Below are 23,830 nucleotides of genomic sequence, written 5' to 3' on the forward strand. Positions count from 1 at the left end.
AGCTACGCCTTTGTTTTGAATAGGCCTCTAGTGACCTCTAGTGGACAGAAATCCAACATACTGCACCTTTAACTCTTTAGTTTTTTTTTTTTTTTTTTTTAAAACAACAACAAAAAACTTTTAGCTAAAAGTTTAGACAGAATAGTTTGCACAATTATAAACACAAGTGAACTAATGAGTATATCAGTTTTCCTGTTCAGAGGGATGACATTCAATATTCCCGACAACCTCTGTCATCTGACTTAACTACATGTTAGCAATGGCTTGTTAATCAGCTAGCATATGCCTTGCTAGTAGTGAATTAGCACTATGCAAGGCTAGTCAGCTAACCGAACAACAGATGTTTAATTTGACCATTTATAGCTTCTATTTAATAATATGATATGACATACTATTTAAAATTCATTAATTGTTGTATTTACACAGCACAACATGCATCCCAAAGCAATTTTGTAGTTTTTTTTTATTTTATTTTTTTATCAGGCACTGAGTATATTTCATTAAATTACATTAGACTTTTTTGCTGACTGCACTAAAAAGCATAAAATTGACTTTTTACCTTTGACATCAGCTCAGGATAGTTGCCAGTGAATGTTTTGGGGCTATAAATGAAAATATTAATGGCTAGCTCAGTTAGCCTCTTATAGACCACTGTAGCACAGATGCTCCTAACAATTTGTTTCATATTACTTTCGTGCTCTCTCCTCTCTGCTCTCCTGTCTAATTAAAGCAATAACAATCTCATAAATATAATTAATTTAAACAAATCCTAAGTGAATGAGTCTGACTATACGTATATATATCTTCATGTCTTCTTCATCAGTGCTAATTAATCTGGAACAGGCTCGTGTGTATGACCTCGTCATTCATTATACAATTATTCAAATCAGCAACTCAAAGGATGATCCCACTTGTACCCTCTCGCTCTGACCAAAGAAATTTAAATCAGCGTCCTTGTTTAACTGAACTAATAACCCGGACACCTTATTCATGAGTGTCTCAGCTAGCAACATTTCCTGTAATGAGTCCACAGACCTTAGGTAGTAGCAGATTGGATGGATGATATTAACATATGTATGGTGGAGTAGAGTACTCATCTACATTGTAATTCACAGTGTGTCTGCCTGCTGGTGATGTGAATATATATGGACCAGTGGGAATAAGATATGTACAGGATTCTTGCATAAATCCTCGCTTGTGGCAGAAAGACAGCTAGAATCGTGTCGAGTGAGACCGATCTCATTTGCTGCATTAGCAGAGACCCAAAAGGCTGTTGAATAAATGTGAAGAGGTCTCTGTGTCTTGTGACAGGCTTGGGTTTCATTCGTAAACACATTTGGTCAGTGTGAAACAAAGGAAGGGACATTTAATGCCGCATGTCGTGACATGCTTTACAGTAAAAAAAAAAGAAAAGACTGAGGAATACATGTTTAATATATTGTACTTATAGATACCATGACCTGTAATGAATATTGTGACATTATTATTATTATTACTTAGAGGATTAGTCCACTTTTAAATACACTTTTCCTGATAAATTTACTCACCCCCATGTCATCCAAGATGTTCATGTCTTTCTTTCGTCAGTCGAAAAGAAATGAAGGTTTTTGATGAAAACATTCCAGGATTATTCTCCTTACAGTGGATTTCAATGGCTACCAACAGGTTGAAGGTCAAAATTACAGTTTCAGTGCAGCTTCAAGGGTTTTAAACGATCCCAGACGAGGAATAAGGGTCTTATCTAGTGAAACGATCGGTCATTTTCGACAAAAATACAACCGTTTATGCTTTATAAACAAAATATCGCCTTGAACGTACTTTCCGCTTCCGCATTATTCATAACGCTTACGCTGAATGTCCTACATCTTCCCTATTCAACTTACGGAAAAAAACGAAACTGGCGCCACGTTCGTTCCGTAAGTAGAATAGGGAAGACGTAGGACATACAGCGTAAGCGTTATGAAGAATGCGGAAGCGGAAAGTACGTTCAAGACGATATTTTGTTTATAAAGCATAAACGGTTGTATTTTTGTCAAAAATGACCGATCGTTTCACTAGATAAGACAATTATTACTCATCTGGTATCGTTTAAAGCCCTTGAAGCTGCACTGAAACTGTAATTTTGACTTTCAATCTGTTGGTAGCCATTGAAATCCACTGTAAGGAGAAAAATCCTGGAATGTTTTCATCAAAAACCTTCATTTCTTTTCGACTGACGAAAGAAAGACATGAACATCTTGGATGACATGGGGGTGAGTAAATTTATCAGGAAAAGTGTATTTAAAAGTGAACTAATCCGTTAACAAATATGCAATTAAAACATTGCAATGAAAACTACAGTTTGATATTAGATAGAAATATTGATATTTAGTGTTAATTGCAGGATAGTTCAATAAAATATGCTTAGTAGTCAATATGTATAAGTACATAAATGTCAAAGAGTCAGTTGTAGATCCAGATGTGAAACCATCATCTTTTTGACCACTAGTTGACGGCAACATGCACCATGTTGAGAAGCTTTGAGTAAGTTTGACCGTTTTCCAAAATGGCTGATAAGCAAGCCTCTGTGCTTCTCGAAGCAAACCCATGTTTAAAAAAAAACTGATGCAAACCTGGTTAAGAAGCCTGTAATTTAGATCAATGTGTATAAAAGTCAAATGTGTCCTTCATTTATGCTTGATGTTGAAGCATTTATCCAAAGTTATGTTTAACTGATTCAGTGTTGATTTCCATTTGCAGGCTCAGCATGTGGCCCAATGAGAGCTCCGATAATCAAAGGTGATTAGAAGTGTCCAACCACCTTCCTTACAGTCAAACTCAAGAGACCCATTTGATTGGAACCTTAAGGACTTCTCAAGATCTCTTTAGCTGTAAACACGTAAGCAGTTCAAACGAACACGGACACAAACCAAATCAGCTACGGATTATGCCCATATAGGCTCCGACGTGCAGTTTAAGTAAGAACATATCTGAAACCATGGCGGACCCCTATCACAACAACATTTACCACCAGGGAGACGGAGACAGCTATGGGACATATGGACAGGGAGGACCGGACGGCTACGGTTATCAGACTGACTACCCTCCCCAAGAGGAAGACGCCGCCAGTGACGTCACAGAGGGACACGATGAAGATGATCAAATGTATGAAGGGGAGTACCAGGGTATCCCCCATCCGGATGAGGCCAAGACTGCCCGGAGGGCCGCGAGAGCGAAAGCAAGGACCGTGGCGGACGCCATGTCAGATCAGGAGGAGCTGGCTGAACAATACGAGGACATCATGGAGGACTGTGGACATGGGAGGTTCCAGTGGACCCTGTTCGTGGTGTTGGGTCTGGCGCTAATGGCGGACAGCGTGGAGTGTTTTGTAGTGGCCTTGGTGCTACCCAGTGCAGAGAAAGACATGTGTTTGTCCCACGCTGAGAAGGGAATGCTGGGTAAGTCACCAATTTAGAGATCGGAATAGCATGCTACCATACTACTATCAGTATTTGTGCAGCATATACTTGGATGATCCACTAAATTAGCCAAAATGGGCAGCATACTGTGCTATCTACTGCTTTCCCATAATGCATTGCACACAACCTTAATTTCCACTGCTAACTTCTGTTTATTGACTCAATGAGTTGGTTTTGAATAAGTAATTACTTGACTAGTATGTTCTATATAGTATGAATGTGTGTAGAATGTAATCTGGGCATATTATATTCCTCATGTTGTCATTAAAGGGTTAGTTCACCCAAAAATGAAAATAATGTCATTTATTACTCACCCTCATGTCGTTCCACACCCGTAAGACCTTCATTCATCTTTGGAACGCAAATTAAGATATTTTTGTTGAAATCTGATGGCTTAGTGAGGCCTGCATAGCCAGCAATGACATTTCCTCTCTCAAGATCCATTAATGTACTAAAAACATATTTAAATCAGTTCATGTGAGTACAATGGTTCAATATTAGGCGTATCGAATCAGCGGTTCGGAGCGCCGAAGTCCACGTGATTTCAGCAGTTTGGCGGTTTGACACAGGACCCGAATCATGATTCGACACGCTGATTCATAACGCTCCAATGCTTCATGAAGCAATGTTTTGAAATCGGCCATCACTATATAAGTCGTTATTTTGTTTTGTTTTTAAATATTTTTGTTGCTTTATAATATTAATATTGAACCACTGAACTCACATGAACTGATTTAAATATGTTTTTAGTGCATTAATGGATCTTGAGAGAGGAAATGTCATTGCTGGCTATGGAGGCCTCACTGAGCCATCTAATTTCAACAAAAATATCTAATTTGTGTTCCGAAGATGAACGAAAGTCTTACGGGTGTGGAACGGCATGAGGGTGAGTAATAAATGACATTTTCATTTTTGGGTGAACTAACACTTTAACATATGACCTACCAGTGTCAGTTGCGCATCAGTTGTTACAAATCCTCTCCTGTGGCCTCATGGGATAGTAAAGTGTCCATTGTATGCTCACTTCAAAGTCTTGTTGGTCATGCAGGTACTTTTTGCCTGTTTTGTTATATTGTGAATTCAGTTCAAACTCTGTTCACATACTGTTTTTCGCTGACTGCATAGTAAAGAAGTAGGGTGAATTCAGGTTGATTGGGACACTTTTTCCAATTCATCTCAATGGCAAAAAGTGTCCAAATCAACCTGAATCAAAGTCCCTTTATGACAAGTCATTTCACTCGGCGGCCATCTTTGAAACGCCTGTCGGGCATCCTGGGCATCATGCAGCTCTTATCTTTTTGAATGGGGAAACATCAAATTCTCCAAAACTGTTCGCCAACCTTACGATTAAATTTCATATTTGAAATCACCAATGAAATCTAATAACAACCGGCTCATAAATGTAGTTTCTAAACGCTCGAATCATGACAAAAAAACTGTATTTTTCAGGCTGGATCAAGCTAATGCGCATGCGCAGACCTAAATGCGCGTCTCTTCGGAGGCGCGCGTCTGACTGTTTCTATAGAAACCGGTGATTCTAACGGCCGCTGAAGTGACGCGATGACTTTACCAGTCGGCGATTGGCTCTTATTTAGAAGGCGGGACTTATTCCGCCATATTGCGCGTTACACTTTCCCATTCAAAACAATACGAATGACACCTCTTGTGTTATTCTATAGTCTTTGCCTGAATTCACCCCTGTGCATTATTGGAGGCAGCCATAAACAAAATGTTAAATAACAGTATTTAGCAGAAATGCTAACTGGTCACCATTAGCTGAAGTAAACATGCTGTGAGGTTGTGTGACGAAAATGTGTTTGAAATTTAAACCTTTAGAACATTAACATAATGTGCACTGTTTCGCATACTATTTTTAAACATAGGAGGCAGCATACAGTGTATAGTGTGTGAAGTATGTAGTTAGCAGTAGTAGCCTAAGCTAGCATCCCAAAATGATCACAAATGTCAACTGATAATTAAAAATGATCACAAATGACAAACTTAGCATGAACTTGAGATGATATAGGAATGATTTTCTAAGTGAATGATGATGTTTTATGGATAGAGGTGCAGATATCCTTTTTTTATCTTTTTTTTTTTTTTTTTAATTAATTTTAGCCGGTTATGGAGTCCTGGATGCTGTTCCATAAGCACATGCTGATGAAAATTTTTAGCTTAATTAATCCTAGTGGTTTTGTGAATTTAAACAGACCTTAGTGATGGCATACAGTCAATTTTAGCAAACTGCTACTTCAGGAGACCATCAATTAAGAATGTTCTCAAATTAGCTAATGGAGCACTCAACGGTTAAGATTCATGCGACTGGGCTTTGCGCTTGGTCTTACATCAATCCGTTCTTGCTTTGTAAAGCAGTTGGGGGAACTGACTCGTGACTCCCAAAGGTAAGACTAAGATGGGTTGGTTTTCAGCCAAACTAAAGCCTCAGAGAAACAATTAAGAGAGACCAAGCAAGCATAGAAATCGGAGTGAGAGGAAGTTGTCTTTAATGTACCCCAACTTGTATTGTCCCTATAGCTGAGACAGAAGCTTCATAGTTTCACTTGGAAAAAATGTTTTTTTTATTTTATTTTCACCAGGTGCCAAAATAAAATCAGATGTACTAATTTAGTGTTTTATATTGTTTAATTTTATTTGTTTTTTATTTTGAGCTAAATTTAAAATTCATCTGTAATATAGGCTCTGAATAAATTACTGTTGACAATAAAGGGAGAGTTTGAGAAACGAGATCGATATATATGGTTGTTGAACAACATTTTGATCTCACTTCAGAGATCCAGAGATTTTTTTTTTTTTGATAAATCTACTCCTTAATTTATTATTTACAACATGAAGCCAGATTCAAAAACTTTGGCTTACCTTGTAAAAATGAAGACAATCTACAAATCTGTCTATCAGATTGAATTTTCCAAGGCACCAAAGGTGAGAGTGCAAAACCTTCCCCCTGTTTGGTTAAGTGATATTGATGTGTGTGCAGAAGCAGCGTGTATGAGAGAGTAAAGACTGTCTGTGAGCGTCAGGGAGCCAGAATGAGTGAGCACTTTCCATACTGCGTGCTCGCCGGTGGAGAACAACTGAGTCAGCAGTAGCCCGACAGATCGATAGCTTCTGTCCTGACCTTGCTCTGGTACATAATCCTGTGCCCACCTCCCCCTGCAATCGCCATCGGGTTATATTCATCACTCAATTTTTCATATACTTCACATCACTAATGGTGTTGGTTAAGGCTTTCTGCAGGTCTAGAACTGAACATGAAGTCTTGTAGATGGATTTGCCACTTTACAGGTTTTCTTTTTTTGGCCTTGCAGTGTGCCAGATTTCATGACGCTGCAGAGTTTACATTGTTTTTAGTGTGTGCAGAAATATCTATTTTTAAAATCAACATGGGTTGCTGTAATGCTAGTCAAATAATCGCTCTTAAGTACGGTCACATTTACCATTGTTTGGCAAATTTTACTTAATCATGAGGATTCACCACGTTGACCAACAGAAAGCTGTTTGGTTTGAAAGTGACTTCTGTGTGAGCTGTGCTTTATGCATCGCTACACAGTAATAAACAATCATCTTTGCCAGCAAAATTTCACTAATATGACCGCACTTTTATGCCTGAATAATTAGGCTGGTTTGACAGGGAGCTGCTGAAGCACAACATGCTAATTAAGCACCAGCACTAAAAATATCACTACTAAAAAAATAAAACAATCTTTTTTCACTTATGATATTTTAGACTAGTCGACCTTACTAATCAAGTAATTCTTGTTGTTTTTTGACAACTACTTAAAGTCTTTAAAAGTGTCTCATCTTTACCTGATTTGCATGAAACATTGAAATAAAAAGGTCTACTTAAAGGATTAGTTCACTTTCAAATAAAATTTTCCTGATAATTTACTCACCCCCATGTCATCCAAGATGTTCATGTCTTTCTTTTTTCAGTCGAAAAGAAATTAAGGTTTTTGATGAAAACATTCCAGGATTATTCTCCTTATAGTGGACTTCAATGGGCACCAAATGGTTGAAGGTCAAAATTACAGTTTCAGTGCAGCTTCAAAGGGCTTTAAACGATACCAGACGAGGAATAAGGGTCTTATCTAGTGAAACAATCGGTCATTTTCGAAAAAAATTTAAATGTATATGCTTTATATAAACAAATGATCGCCTTCCAAATGCTTCTGCCAAAACCGCACTTTCGTATTCTTCAAAAAGTTTATGCTGTATGTCCTACGCCTTCCCTATTCTACTAAAAAACTGAACTGGCGCCGCGTTCATTCCGTAAGTAGAATAGGGAAGGCGTAGGAACCTCCTTTATCTTTCATTGGTCCAAAAAACCAACAACAAATATCGATACCGATGCATTTGTGTAAGAAAAAGATCCATATTTAACAAGTTATAAAGTAAAATATCTTCCGCCAGACCGCCTTCCATATTTAACTTTGCGTCAGTTAAGGTTTTTCCGTAAGTTGAATAGGGAAGGCGTAGGACATAGTGTAAGCGTTTTGAACTGCGAGAGGCATTACACTTTGTTCGTAAGTTAAATACGGAAGGCGTTCTGGCGGAAGCTAGATATTTTACTTTATAGCTTGTTAAATATGGATATTTACTGCGATAAAGCTTAGATGCATCTACTTACAACGCTTAGATGTGTAAAATATTTATTAATATAACTCTGATTGTGTTCATCAGAAAGAAGAAAGTCATATACACCTAGGATGGCTTGAGGGTGAGTAAAGCTTGTGGTAATTTTCATTTTAAAGTGAACTAATCCTTTTAATTAATATTACTCAGTACTTATTTGAGTAAGTATAATGTAACTATGTCACCTTAAAATAAAGTGTAACCTAAACTCAAGTTGTCATTTAAATATGTATGACAATAAAGAATCGCAGCATTTCACAGCCCTCGTTTTGGCTCTGAAACATTGTCACGACTGCATGACTCGGCGGATTAAGGCTGACCAATGGGATGCTGGGAGGATCCTCATGCTGAGCGATGGGGGATAATGGCAGCTCAGCTCCATATGTTGATCTGCTCAGAGAGGACAGTTCTGTCATTCTCCCACCAGTCGTACGCCAAACCCCCTTCACCACATGACCATCTGTACTCCACACCAAGCCCTCGTGCTTCATGCCTGTGCAACGCTATAGTTTGGGGGTGGGAGGGGGGCATTATACAGAATAGATTTCATAAAATGAGTTAAAAGGAGTACTGGTGGCTAAATATATTAAATAAACAATCTAAATGAGAATAAGTTGTTCTAGAATTTAAAAATATGGAGATTTCAATTCTTCAGAATTGCAGGCTAAAATGAGACTTTATATTATTGCTCGAAATCATGCAGATATTAACAATGACAGGAATTCTATGATTTCTGTATATAAGTCTGATTTCTAAGTCTTGATCTAACTTTTATGCATTATGTGGATGCTTTTATCCAAAGCAACTTGTGTGCCAATGCATTCCCTCTGAACCCATGCTTGTTAGCACCATTCACTAGTGTTTGAACCAAATAGCTTCAATGTTGAATCATGATTAAAATGAAATCTTTTAAATTTTTGTTGCATTCCTGAAGTATAATTGTAATAATCTCGCCTTTCAATCTACTGGCATAATGGTAACGTGCTTCCACCATGATTGTAGCCTACGACATTTGCACAAAGGTTAAAATTAAATGCCAGCTCTTTCAGTGTTCTCTTAAGTGAGCACCCCACTGACAGGTACATTCACCAAACGTGTTGCGTCAGCCAAATAGCACACCTGTGAGTCCTGCTATAGCTTCTGAACACCCACTCGCACTCATTAAGATTGACCAGGACCGCAAAACCTTTTATTTCAATCACTTAACCATGTGACTGCTCATTTGATGTTCCTTTACCTCCATTTCTGAGAATGCATTAGCTCAAGTTGATTGTGGTTACTTGAGTTGCGATCTTACATATTTCTCTTTCATTTTAAACACATTTAGGCTATATTGAATCTTTTTAGATAAAAGTGATTGAACGTAAACACTGCACTGAAAATGTGTTTTTGCTAACTAACAAGAAGGAAAGGAGGGAGAGGGCGCCCCCTAGAGGTACTCAAACAATATGTCTATTAAAATGTTTGAGATGTATACATGAGCATATGAATAAATAATATAAATTATATATATATATATAAATGAACAGTGTACCGACTGTTTGTCAATTGATCTCAAATGGTTTGTCGTTTCTCCTGCAGGTTTGATAGTATTTCTGGGAATGATGTTTGGAGCATTTATTTGGGGTGGCCTGGCTGATAAAGTGGGCCGACGGAAATGTCTGATCATCGTCCTGGCCATGAACTGCATCTCTGCCTTCTTCTCCTCATTCGCCCAGGGATACGGCTTCTTCCTGTTCTTCAGGCTGTTCTCTGGATTTGGGTAAGCTGGAGGAAAAAAACAAAGCAAAGCAAAAAAGAGAAGTAATGGTATTATACGAGAAAACACAAAGGTCTGCCCTCCACCTTGGAAGCCATATAATTGCATGACAATAAGTCATTGTTTTCCACTAGAGGTCGAGCCATTCTGTAAATCAGGCTTGTCCAGGCTCAGGCCTTTCTCCCTCGGCTCAACTTCTAATTTAAACCAAGTAAGGCTGGGCGGTAATTACAGTACCAATCCACAGGGAACTCTCAATCTAGCTGCCTCTGGTGGTATTTTCACCCTAAGGGCTACATATAATGGCTTTAGAGGTCTCCTCAATATGCACCCGTGACCATTTATGGAGGTTTTGTGAACAAGAAAGAGGTATGTTTGCAGGTATATGAATTATTGCATTGTAAGATAACTGCAGCCTTGTTTTGTCTTGCAGGATCGGGGGCTCTGTCCCAATCGTGTACTCATACTTCTCCGAGTTCCTGCAGATGGATAAGAGAGGAGAACATCTCAGCTGGCTCTGCATGTTTTGGATGATGGGAGGCATCTATGCCTCCTTCACAGCCTGGGGCATCATCCCTCGATATGGTACATATATACCTTGTAGAGCGTTGTCAGGATAAAGTTCTTTTTTTTCTTGTTTTTATGTTTTTGTTTTTTTGTGTTTTGCTGTATTTCAGGTTGGGGGTTCAGTATGGGCACAGAGTTCCAGTTCCACAGCTGGAGGGTGTTTGTGTTGGTCTGTGCTCTCCCAGCAATAGCAGCTTTTATTGGGCTAATGTTCATGCCTGAGAGCCCACGCTTCCTGCTGGAGGTACGCAACTGTATTTCAGCTATACAATAGCGCTGTTCCGGGACATTTGAAACATACTTCATAGGTAGCAGCTCACACCACACAAATCTGTGCTGATCTCAAAACTGTGTTAGCAGTTTGACGTTAGCACGTTGCTAAGCTAACCAAACAATAACCTAATTAACAAAACTACAGCACATACAAATATTAATATGGGTAGAATAAATAATCTATATTAATTATACTAATATTTATATATGATTTGAATGAAATAGTTTATTTAAAAATTAACATTTCACCTCATCCTTAAAGGGTTAGTTCACCCAAAAATGAAAATTCTGTCATTTATTACTCACCCTCATGCCGTTCCACACCCGTAAGACCTTTGTTAATCTTCGGAACACAAATTAAGATATTTTAGTTGAAATCCGATAGCTCCGTGAGGCCTCCATAGGGAGCAATGGACACTTCCTCTCTCAAGATCCATAAAGCTACTAAAAACATATTTAAATCAGATCATGTGAGTACAGTGGTTCAATATTAATATTATAAAGTGACAAGAATATTTTTGGAGCACCAAAAAAAACCAAAATAACGACTTATTTAGTGATGGCCGATTTCAAAACACTGCTTCATGAAGCATCGAAGCACAAATGAATCAGTGTATCGAATCAGCGGTTCGGAGCGCCAAAGTCACGTGATTTCAGCCGTTGGCAGTTTGACACGCGATCCGAATCATGATTCGACACACTGATTCATTTATGCTCCGATGCTTCATGAAGCAGTGTTTTAAAATCGGCCATCACTAAATAAGTCGTTATTTTGTTTTTTTTGGCGCTCCCAAAATATTCTCATCGCTTTATAATATTAATATTGAACCACTGTACTCACATGAACCAATTTAAATATGTTTTAGTACCTTTATGGATCTTGAGAGAGGAAATGTCATTGCTCCATATGGAGGCCTCACTGAGCCATCGGATTTCAACAAAAATATCTTAATTTGTGTTCCGAAGATTAACGAAGGTCTTACGGGTGTAGAACGGCATGAGGGTAAGTAATAAATGACAGAATTTTCATTTTTGGGTTAACTAACCCTTTAAGCTTAATTTTTCACAGATCTTCATAAGCAGGATTTTAATGGTGCTAGGTTTTGAAACAGACCAATGTGTAATTTTCATTTTTTAATTTTAGAAATACAAATGCATATCAGCATATATAGTTGTTTCTTTAACTTGATAAACTACCCTACCATTCAAAAGTTTGGGGTCAGTACAGTTTTTGAAAGAAGATCAATCTCAAGATCAATATCTGTCTCTTCCAGAATGCTAAACATGATGAAGCCTGGATGATTCTGAAACAGGTTCATGACACCAACTGGAGAGCCAAGGGACAACCTGAGAGAGTGTTTACTGTACGTAATGATTTTTAAGAGCTGATTCGATGTTTGGAGTAAAATTTAATGCAATTATATCTACTATGACAGTGTGGTGAAAGCTGGCTTTTACCAGAATGCCTCATAAATAATGAATCCTTTTATCCAGGTAACTCATATCAAGACTCCAAAGACACAGGAAGATGAGTTTATTGAAATTCAGACTGCAACTGGAACTGCTTTCCAGAGATGGGTGGTTCGAACTTTGACACTGACCAAGCTGGTAAACCAAAAAGCTAACAGTTCAGGTGACCTAAAGTTCTTCAGTATGTCATATTAAAATAAGCTATTTTTGTGTGCAGGTCATCAAAAATATTTTGTCCCTCTTGGGTCGTGATCTAAGACTCGCTACACTGCTAATGGCCATCATATGGTTCACAATGGCATTTAGGTAAACCATTTTTTTACTAATTAGTCTTGAGTACTGAAATTCTGGTGCATTGATTATTTTATTAAACTCTTCATCTATTAAAAAAATTGTAAATAGTGTAATTTTAGCACCTATAGTGTCAGAAAATTGAACTGCAACATCAGAATAACACCTCTCTCAACCATTGGTCAGAAAAAACAAGAGTTCCGCCTCCAAACTCACCCCATTGGTGGAGTATTTACACATAGAAAACTATACATTTCATTTCTTGTCTTACTTGTGGTATGTTTCAGTTATTACGGGCTTTCGGTGTGGTTTCCTGACATGATCAAACACCTCCAACACGAGGAGTATGAATCCAAGGTGAAAGTATTTCATCGGGAGAGGGTGGAGAAATTTAGTTTCAATTTTTCCTTGGAAAACCAAGTCCATAAAGAAGGAGAATACATCAACGACAAGTACGTTGACAGAAACACCATCTGCGACGTCCATTATCTATGAATGCGTCTTTTAAATTGTCAGGCAACAGTATCTCAATGTGTGTTGTGGGCTTTCATGCAGATTCTTGGACATTGAGATGAAGTCTGTGAAGTTTGAAGACTCCTTGTTTGTGGAGTGCTACTTCGAGAACGTCCGATCCACGGATACGCTCTTTGAGAACTGCACCATCCGCAATACTTTGTTTTACGACACAGGTAAGAGATGTTACCTACAATCCAGTTGTTTTAGTGGACTTAGCCTCATGGTTTCTTCATTTCCACAGATTTATATGAAGAAAAGTTCATTGACTGTACATTAGAGAATGTCACTTTCTTGCACAACAAGAAGGGATGCCATTTAGACTATGAGGAGGAGAATGACGTCCTCGTCTACATGGTCAGCTTCTTAGGCAGCTTAGCAGTGTTGCCTGGAAATATCATCTCAGCACTCTTCATGGACAAAATTGGACGAATCAAGATTATAGGTGAGCTTACCCTGCTTACAGTGTTCTGTTTGAAGACGTTCTAGCAAGGTTCTCTCAAAGTTATGAACAAATGTTCCTCCAGTAACGTTCATTCAAAGTTATTTGGTCTTTAAAGGATTAGTCCACTTTTAAATACACTTTTCCTGATAAATTGACTCACCCCCATGTCATCCAAGATGTTCATGTCTTTCTCTCTTCAGTCGAAAAGAAATGAAGGTTTTTGAGGAAAACATTCCAGGATTATTCTCCTTACAGTGTATTTCAATGGCTACCAACAGGTTGAAGGTCAAAATTACAGTTTCAGTGCAGCTTCAAGGGCTTTAAACGATACCAGATGAGAAATAAGGGTCTTATCTAGCGAATCGATTGGTCATTTTCGAAAAAAATACAACCGTTTATGCTTTATAAACAAAATATCGCCTTGAACGTACTTTCCGCTTCCGCATTCTTCATAACGCTTACGCTGAATGTCCTACGCCTTCCCTATTCAAGTTACGGAAAAAAAGGAAACTGGCGCCGCGTTCGTTCCGTAAGTAGAATAGGGAAGGTGTAGAACATTCAGTGTAAGCGTTATGAAGAATGCGGAAGCGGAAAGTACGTTCAAGGCGATATTTTGTTTATAAAGCATAAACGGTTGAATTTTTTTCGAAAATGACCGATCAATTCGCTAGATAAGACCCTTATTCCTCGTCTGGTATCATTTAAAGCCCTTGACCTTCAACCTGTTGGTAGCCATTGAAATCCACTGTAAGGAGAAAATTCCTGGAATGTTTTCCTCAAAAATCTTCATTTCTTTTCGACTGACGAAAGAAAGACATGAACATCTTGGATGACATGGGGGTGAGTCAATTTATCAGGAAAAGTGTATTTAAAAGTGGACTTATCCTTTAATAATGTTCTTAAAACATTAGGGTAACACTTTACAATAAGGTCTCATTTGTTAACATTAGTTAATGTATTAACTAACATGAAATAACAAAGTACATTTGTTACAGTATTTATTATTCTTTGTTAATGTTAGTTTATAAAAATGTTCATGTTTATGTTAGTTCACAGTGCATTAACTGTTAACAAATTTTTAATAATGCTGAAATTAACATTAACTAAGATTAATAAATGATGTAGAATGCATGTAGTTCATGTTAACTAAAGTAGTTAACTAATGTTAACTAATGACACCTTATTGTAAAGTGTTACCAACATTAGCACTAAAACTTTATTTATACGTTGTTCACTTTCTGAAACATTTTAGTTAGACGTTCATCTAATGTTTTTTAAATGTTACTATTTGTTTCAGAACATTCAAAGAACATTCAAAAGTAGCATTCCCAAAATGTTTGCAAAATTTTCAAATGGAACATCGAAGAAAAAAGAAAAAGTTTTTCAGAACTTGGGAATATGGGAATATTCAGAATATGGGAATGTTCTAATTTTGTTAGCTGGGTAGTTATTTTCAGAGATGCTGTCTATATTTTAATATATTTTTAGGGCTTTTGCACTGGGTAGTTATAGGAACTTTATAGGAACTAGCCATCAGGGCGTTTCGCCGAGATCTACAGTAAATGTTCCCCTAGGTGCATTTTCCTTGTTGCATTCGCACCGCCAGTAGGAACTCTGAAGTGACGTAAGCCGGTCGACAGTGACGTTCAGCAACATCGACAACTGAAGAATGGGCGAAGCCATGATCGGAGCTGTGTATTTGTCATGGGATTTGTTATAACAGAGATAGAATGTAGACGTATAAGTTACGCAGTGAAAAGAGCAAAAAGAAGGGCTAAGAGACGAAATCTTCTATGACAACTTGTGGTGATACATATCATTGAGGCTGAAAAAAAAACACACCACCACAGAAAAAGGCGACAAGTAAATGCCGTTTACATTAGCTTCCTGTAAGTTTTTGTTTTGTAACACTTTAAAATACACAGCGTTTTAAAAATAGCGGGTGCTGTTTCGCATTGTATGCATTCGACCAATCAGCATACACTTACTTCACTGGTAGTTCATATTGTGCTGGGTTAGACCCTACTCTAGGAGCTAATTTAGTTCACCCAAATGGAGTTCCTAGAACTAAATCCATTCATACGCAAAAAAGTAGGTACTTGCGCCATTAGTTCTAGGAACTATGAAAAGGTTCCTCCGGTGCAAAAGCCCCATATGTCACTAATGTTTTTTCTAACCATGAAGAGCCTGTGAAAACCACTTTTTCTTCTCTCTACAGGTGGTTCGATGCTTATTTCTGCTGGATGCACCTTTTTCCTTTTCTTGAGCTTTAGTCAGGCAGCCATTATAGCCTGGCAGTGTCTGTTTTATGGAGTTAGCGTAGCAGCATGGAACGGCATTCAAGTCATTACAGTGGAACTCTACCCAGCTTCAAAAAGGTATATAAATACATGCCACATATTACACACTACAATCATATTATCTAGGTTTGTTATTCTGACAGTTTTGCTTAATGAAATAGCAGTATAATTGTTTGCTCAGTTTTCTTTTTAGTACAATTTACTTTTAGGGCAACCCCTCTTTTGGCATTAAAAAACTATTATCAGGATTTACAGAAGACAGGCAATGAGGAATTAGCAATAAAAAGGCATAGAAAAGATGTTATTTTAGTGTTTGACCTTATTGCATATATAGTTTCCCTGTCAATTTTTTGGAGAATTTAAATGAATCATGCAAGGTTTGCGATAGTCAATTTAGTGGTATTTGCGTCAATATTTACCACCCAAATACCAATTTTGCACTTGATGTGACATTGAATTTGCACTGTAGATCTCAGTTGATCGCCCACAGAACTTCCCACTCCCATCTGCACTTTTATTAGATTGTGGCCACACGCTAACTTGCCGTTTAGTAAATCTGGCCCTTAAAGGAGTAACCTTCTTTTCATTCCCTGTTCTCAATTTCTTTTACAGAGCCACAGCGTTTGGAGTCTTAAATGCCATTTGTAAGTTGGCGGCTATATTGGGAAGCTCAATCTTCGCATCATTCGTCGGCATTACCAAAGTCATCCCCATTCTTCTGTCTTTCGGTGCTCTGGTCGGTGGCGGAGTGCTGGCCCTAAAACTGCCTGAGACCAGGGAGAAGATCTTACTGTGAAAATCTGAACCTGAAAGTTTGGTCCAGGCCATTCTATATGACTATTAGTGTGGAGATAACAACTGCTGGCATGTGTAAAATTGGGTTTATTCAAAAACAAACAAACAAAATACAAATAATATGTGATATAGTGTCAACAAACTTCAATATTCAAAAACTACAAGGACAAGGACCAAATGATGGTTCTACCCCTAGTCAACTATTAACTGATATGCCTGATATTTCCTAGACAGTATGTTAAAGGCTTGTTGGGTTATTTGCAGCCTCAAAAAAAAAAAAAAAAATCTACACTAGTTATATAGTTTCAGAAAAGTCTACAGGGAGTATTACAGAGAAAAACTATCTAGTAAAAAAATAAATAAAATTGTCCCAGATTTGCTTGAATGGAGTAATCTGAGTCATGGAAGTCTCAATCCTGTGCCATTTCTTGGTCAAAAATTCAGGTATTGTTGAAGATTTTCTTTTTATCTTATTCTATAGCTTGTAATTTGCTAGCATCTCACCCTCTGCCTTTGCTTATGATATAATCTCCGCCTGAAAAAAAAAAGGTGTATTTCTGTCCTGTGTGTTTGCAAGTGTCCTACTGTTCGCAAGAGACTGATCTAAATGTGTCGCTGTACGGATGCTCAGTGCAGAACGTGTGCTTGTGTTTGTTAGGTGATTGCGGAAACCATTACGTGTGCTTCCCGCTTTTTCTTTTTTTGCTTTATTACTGTAAATTGCCCAATCTGGTGGAGCACCTTACAAAGCTAGCCTCATTTTACCTTACCTTTCACTAAATGTGTTGTTTCTTAGTGCTCTCTCACTCTCTTTCTCTACTACCTTTTTATTTTATTATTTTGCATCCTGTGAATCCTGAAAAAGTGGAACGGATTGGTCACCTTGGACTTGAGCTTCACAGAGCCACATACTTGTTGTTGACTGAGTTGCATGTGTGTAACTTACCAAGTAATGTTTTTGTCTTTTTTCAATGTGCTGTCTGGATGATCTAATGTACGTCTCACTGCAAATAAAACTGGTTAGACCATACTAGTCATTGGTAACCTGTATCATTTTAGTTCGACATCTATGAGCCGGAGGGATTATACATCCAAAAACGAAAAATCTGTCATCATTTAGTCACCCTCATGTCATTCCAAACCTGTATGACTTTTTGTTATGTGGAACACAAAATAATGTGTGATACAGTTAAAGTCAATATGGTCCATTATTGTTTTTTGGACTCCATTGACTTTCATTATGGACAAAAATGGTTCTTTTGTGTGGGAATGACATAAGGGAGATTTTTAGCTTAACTATCCCTTTATGAAGCTCTCACCTTTGTAACCAATGAACAAAGCTGTGCATGTTCACTATATTACTGTTTAGCTTTTAAAATCAAATTAGGAACAATTCATGCACCAGAATGAAATCTATATACACCTAAAAGATCAGACAGGTTGATAGGTTTAAAATACACTTCATAAAAGTTGAATAATGCAATGAAAACTACCTTCTCATAATGTACAATTAATAATAAACTCGGCATACTACATATTTAGCACTTGCTTCTCCATTTTTATATAGCATATTTATTTGGAAATATTTTCTGGCTGTCGCAGAAATAATTCATTTTATGTTTTCCATTCTGATGCTTTTGTTTTGTGATTGTACATTATGAATTTAAAAAAAATAAAATAAACATTTATGTGATTTGCACGTTTGGCCTTTTTTTTGGCTGAATACTTTCCTCTGCCTGCCAGCTCATTTTGTCCTAGGGTTTGAGCAACTGTGTGAAAGATGTAACAACAAGACATGGGAAACTAAGTTGGAGCAGAGTCCCTTTTTTCGCTTGGTTGAGAGGTTTTAGTCTGTAGACAAGCTATTCAGCTCTTACGGTCACTGGAACTGTGGAAGTGGGTGGGAAGATATGCAAAAATCTAGGTTTATAATAAAAAAATGAGTGCAAAGATCATTTTACATGCAGATTCTGAGTGAATAACAAACACTAGATTGTTGGAGATTGTTGGATTCTTTTTGCACACTGGGCACCACATACTTGTGTCGTTCTCACAATGCAATGTCATGTTTCTCCTGATTTGCAGCACCTCTGTCTCAAGATATTTTGTTTTGATTCACACTCAGGGTGCAAAATGCTGCACGCCATGAGAGGAGGGGGAAAAAAAGAGAGAAAACACTGTCGTTCCCATGGGAAGGTTGAGAGGTTGATTCGGATAAAAGTTGTAGCTTTAAATGTTGGGATGAAATAACATAAAATAGTAATTTTTATCATTTTGAGATTGTGAACAGATGAACTCTGTGGTCTTATAAGACTGAACTAAGAGATTCTAACTGTCTCACCCTCTGTGCTTCTGAGGTGCCAAAGACCACCACAGTCCTGGCACCTCTTGGCTCCCAGAGAGCGAGATCAGGGTTTGAAAAGTTCACAATCACAAAGGTCATCCCAAGGCCTTGAAAGGACGAGTCATAGTACAAAATCTCAGATGTTAGCTGAGATGTCTCAACAACCTGCTGCAATACAAACCATATTTGCAGGATTAGTAAACATACGCCATTCAAAAGTTAGGGGCCGGAAAGATTTTTTTATGTTTTTGAAAGACATCACCAAGACTTATGCTCACCAAGACTGCATTTATATGATCTAAAATACATTAAAAACAACGCTATCTCGCGACCAATTCGTGGCTAATTCATATAAATTCGTACGACCTAATTTGTACGAATTAATATAATTTGTCTAAACCCCAGTAACGGGTAGGTTTAGGGGCGGGGTTAGGGGTAGGTCATTCGTACGAATTTATATGAATTTGGGAACTCAATTTTAGCAATTTTAGCAAAAAACATATGAATTCTTATGAGTGAGGTCGTACGATTTCATATGAATTAGCTACCTCGTAAAATATGTACGAATTGCCGTGAGATCGGGTTGGTAAAAACAGTAATACTGTGCTATATTTAAAGTATCTGTTTTCTATTTTAATTAGTGCTGTCGAAGTTAATGCATTAACGCATGCGATTCATTTTTTTCCAGTTTAACGCATTAAAAATATTAACGCAATTAACGCAGCATCCGTTTATTTTTTTAGCATTACAATATATGATCACGCTCTTATTTGTGCAAATGCTTTTAAAGGTGCTAAAGAGGATCTTTTCGTCGACTGAGAAACCAAAGACTGTTAGTGAGTTTTTGAAATGAGCGCATGCGTAAGAACAACCCCCCTCCTTCACAACTCATTTCGAGGGAACGCCTCCAAAAACTCGTGCACGAGTATTTGAACACGAGTGTTTACCACCGGCATTCGCTGTGTCGTGTTAGTGGATTCATTATGTCGGACTCACCGCAGGTAACTCATAATCTGCAGTTGTTACTCCTGTCTCCTGACAAAAACATTGCATGCAGCGCCTGTAGAGTGTGGAAAGTTACTGGAGCGCAGCCGCACGTCTCTCACAAGGAACGTCATGGCAGTGACTGACAAGCCAGAGGGCCAATCGTTTATGCGATGATCGCATAAACGATTGGCTGATGTTTTTAACCCTTTCGCACGTAAATTTTAAATATTCTGGCTGACCCCCCAGCGTGAGTTTTTTGAAGCGACCGTTATTTAGAACGTATCACTTTATGGTTTCCATGGTGACGTGTCATTGCTTGTTATGTGACACACCGCAGCACTGTATGAATGATAATCTGCTTTCATTTAATTTTTCCTTTGTTATTCAAAATATTCACAAATTTGTTGACTATAGCATGAAATATCTAATATTCCGAATGACAAATATGTGCAAGTGGATGTGTTTTGCAGTTTAAACACCTTTATAACGATCATGTTAGTTGAGCCATATGCGCGATGGGCGCCGCCATGTTAGTTTGCGCCGCACAGAGAATCGGATCTGTTGGATTTACAACCCGTGAATTTATTCACTTCTCCCGAAATAATGCCAAAAATATGCCAAAAATATCCGTTTTGTAAGAGGAAGAGCAGACTTGAATGAGTTAAATAAAATCTTAAAATAAAAGTAAAGAACTCTGAGAAAGCGGGACACTCTTAAAGTCACAGAAAAAAATTGTGATTAATCGAGTTAATTTTTGTTAATCGCTTGACAGCACTAGTCTTTACTGTTAATGCACCCTTGCTGAAAAAAATATTTATTTCTTCACCCAAAAAAAAAGTACTTGCCACACATTTTGTATTAAGTTTAAAAGAGAAAGAAGCATTTCTTTTTCTTTGTTTTAGCCAAAAGCATTCCTATCCATGTCAATTAAATTGAGAATAATAACTTAATTTAACAGAATAATTATAAATAAAAAAATAATATGTATATATTCTTGTCACTGTCCATTACTTTGAGAAGAGGTGTGCCTCATATCCTTGCAGTGTGCATTAAGTTACTGATGTTACATCTATTATCCCTTTTCTCCCCTACGGCAAATAGATACTTCTGGAAATCAATTGATTGTATTAGTTATTGTTGAATAAGGTGGCTAAAAGTGCACTTGAGTGATTCTGAGAGAATGAACTCTTGACTTGAGCTCGGCGAGGTCACGGAGACTCTCGTGAACTGTGTCTCACCGGTTTAGCACCTATAGTAGTTCTCAAGGTGCCACGTCGAGGTGCCAGTCTAAACAGTGTCATCTCAAAACTCCCACACTCACCCACACACCTTAAATATGTCTAAAAATAACTTTCTAAGATGTTTTCAAATCACATTTTAGTGATTTTGAATGTTCAGCCATTTTATGTTTGATATTAGCAGCACATGTTGCAGCACACTATGCTAATCGATGCTAATGCTAATAAACGTTTACAAAATGTAATCTAAAAGCATTTAACAGTCTACATATCAATGGGCTTTATTCGTCAAATGTCTTTTCAATGCCAGTATATTGGCGTGATGGATCTTAATATTGTTTAGCTTGCCTCATTAGCTCAGTTACATGTGTGGTGTGAAATTCCATTAAAGGTTCACACAGACAACAGACCAGAGGACTTGCCTTTAATGTGACCCATTAGAGGTGTCGTTTAACACCTTGGCTGTGAGAGAATGAACCGAGCCTCTGTCCCCATACAACTGTGACCTATTGACCACATATCATCGTTTATAACTTGGTTTTTTAATAATCCCAGAGAGCAGGGTATAGATTTATCCTTTGTTTTTCAATGGCTATCAAACTTTATATTAGTGTATGCCATTTTATGCCAAAAATATTAGATAGATAGATAGATAGATAGATAGATAGATAGATAGATAGATAGATAGATAGATAGATAGATAGATAGATAGATAGATAGATAGATAGATAGATATTCATGGAATTCAGATTATGCAGTATTTCTGCTCTCTTTTTAATTTGCCAAATGTACGGAAGAGGATTAGGGCCAAGCAATAATAAAAAAATAAAACTATCTTGAGATTAAAGTTGTTAAATTTCAAGAAAAAAGTCGTTAAATTTCGAGAAAACAGTCAAGATAAAATGTTGAGAATAAAGTCATTAAATTACGAGAAAAAAGTCGTTAAATTATGAGAACAAATTCGTAATTTAACGAATTTGTTCTCTTAATTTAACGACTTTTTTTCTCATAATTAAGTGAATTTTTTTCTTGTAATTTAACGAGTTTATTCTCAACATTTTATCTCGACTTTTTTCTTGAAATTTAACTAGTTTTTTCTCGTAATTTAATGAGTTTATTGTCAACATTTTATTTCGACTTTTTTCTCAAAATGTAACAACATTTTTCTCATAATTTAACGAATTTGTTCTCGTAATTTAACGACTTTTTTCTCGAAATTTAACAACTTTAATCTCGAGATGGTTTTATTTTTTAATTATTGCTTGGCCCTAATCCTCTTCCGTACAAATGCTACTTAGCGTAAATATTTTTAATGAATGACTTTTTTCACAAATATTTTAATCCCACTTTATCATGTTTCTATTTATGAATTGAAAATAATCCAAAAACTACTGGAGATCTTGATGTTAAAAACAGAAAAAAAAGTTCATGCTGGGTAGGGGTGAAAAATCACACATTACCTGATGACTCATATCTGTAGGTTCCCACATCGGGACTGGACTACTCTCCCTCTCTCACTGTAGTCTGGTCTGAGACAGACAGCGGTGGCCTGGAGAGGCCTGTGGAGGTGTCACTTCACACCTCTGAGGCCTGAGGCTGGTATAAAGCCTCCCTCCAGCAAACCCTCCAGCATAACTGACCCGCTTTAACCACACAGAATGGACATGTCCTCTCCACTCCTCCGCTACTTCACACAGAACTCTTGGAGCTGCCCGAGCTCAGACTCTGAATTCTACAACATCTCCTCTCCTGAAGCAGTGTCTCCTACCTCCTACATGGACTTCTCTCCTTCAGCCCAGCTTCAAAACAGTTCTTCTCCACCTCCTAGAGATGCCAAAGCACCCATTTCGGGTTCATTACATCAGGACGGTGCATGTTCCCGCGTTGGAACTAGAAGAACGCGCTCCAAGAACCCGAGCAAGCAAAGACAGAGTGCCAGCGAGAAGGAGAAGCTCAGAATGAGGGACTTGACCAAAGCTCTCCATCACCTCAGGACTTACTTACCTCCTTCAGTGGCTCCTGTCGGTCAAACCTTGACGAAGATCGAGACTCTTCGCCTCACCATCCGCTACATCTCCTATCTGTCTGCTCAACTAGGCCTCAGCGAGGACTCTCTCTGCCAGATGAGGGACCTGAGAGCTTCTAGATACCAAGAATCATCTCAATATCAGAGCTATTCAACAGCAGAGTACTGGGGACTCAGCACATCACATCAAGAACTATGTCAAAGCACCTTCAGACCTTCAGAGCATGTCTTGAGGCAGACAGAAATGGATTGTCATCGGGATTTCATGGGCATGGAAACACCTGCTTACGATGATTCCTTCAACTCCAGCTCAGAATCACTTCTGGAAAGTCCTTTGTATGCAGACACAGCCACAACATTCCAGGTGTGTACTTTGTTTACCACTTAGCAATATATATATTTATTATTAATGTGAATATTTTGGTTTCTAAATGCTGTATAAAATACTTACCATCTTTTTTCCTCTCTTTTTAGGGCTACAACAAAGCTGCCCACTGTCCGATTGCACCGGAATTCTGGGGATAAAACTGTCATTGGACTTTTCGCATATTTAAAAAATTTCAAATATTTTTTGTGGACTCCACTGTACAGTATTTAATGTATTTTAATATATTGTATTATCTTATTTTAAGATATCTATTTTAATATTATATATTTTGTATGTTTTTGTATGTTATCTTTTTTGTACAAAAGTACTAATTTATTGATATTTAT

General features: G+C 37.6%; 2 protein-coding genes across 3 annotated transcripts in view; both read left to right on the forward strand.

The window, feature by feature from the left end:
• The window catches only part of sv2bb (synaptic vesicle glycoprotein 2Bb), a 57,233-nt gene extending 39,682 nt beyond the window's left edge, over positions 1 to 17,551 (forward strand). For both annotated transcript variants that reach the window (XM_048158906.1, XM_048158905.1), the window contains 12 exons: positions 2,740 to 3,437; positions 9,690 to 9,870; positions 10,301 to 10,452; positions 10,545 to 10,678; positions 11,982 to 12,071; positions 12,202 to 12,315; positions 12,395 to 12,483; positions 12,756 to 12,920; positions 13,024 to 13,157; positions 13,226 to 13,426; positions 15,645 to 15,804; positions 16,339 to 17,551. In XM_048158906.1, coding sequence (XP_048014863.1) covers positions 2,978 to 3,437; positions 9,690 to 9,870; positions 10,301 to 10,452; positions 10,545 to 10,678; positions 11,982 to 12,071; positions 12,202 to 12,315; positions 12,395 to 12,483; positions 12,756 to 12,920; positions 13,024 to 13,157; positions 13,226 to 13,426; positions 15,645 to 15,804; positions 16,339 to 16,522 — 2,064 coding nt within the window. In that variant the 5' untranslated portion in view covers positions 2,740 to 2,977 and the 3' untranslated portion in view covers positions 16,523 to 17,551. The remainder of the gene's footprint in view (positions 1 to 2,739; positions 3,438 to 9,689; positions 9,871 to 10,300; positions 10,453 to 10,544; positions 10,679 to 11,981; positions 12,072 to 12,201; positions 12,316 to 12,394; positions 12,484 to 12,755; positions 12,921 to 13,023; positions 13,158 to 13,225; positions 13,427 to 15,644; positions 15,805 to 16,338) is intronic.
• Positions 17,552 to 22,460: 4,909 nt separating this feature from the next.
• On the forward strand, positions 22,461 to 23,695 carry mespbb (mesoderm posterior bb). Its single transcript, XM_048159349.1, has 2 exons — positions 22,461 to 23,480; positions 23,591 to 23,695. Exons 1-2 carry the CDS (start codon positions 22,749 to 22,751, stop codon positions 23,639 to 23,641), a joined length of 783 nt encoding a protein of 260 aa, XP_048015306.1. The 5' UTR covers positions 22,461 to 22,748; the 3' UTR covers positions 23,642 to 23,695.
• Positions 23,696 to 23,830: the final 135 nt, after the last annotated feature.

The sequence above is a fragment of the Megalobrama amblycephala genome, linkage group LG15 (assembly GCF_018812025.1).
Source record: "Megalobrama amblycephala isolate DHTTF-2021 linkage group LG15, ASM1881202v1, whole genome shotgun sequence".
NCBI lineage: Eukaryota > Metazoa > Chordata > Actinopteri > Cypriniformes > Xenocyprididae > Megalobrama > Megalobrama amblycephala.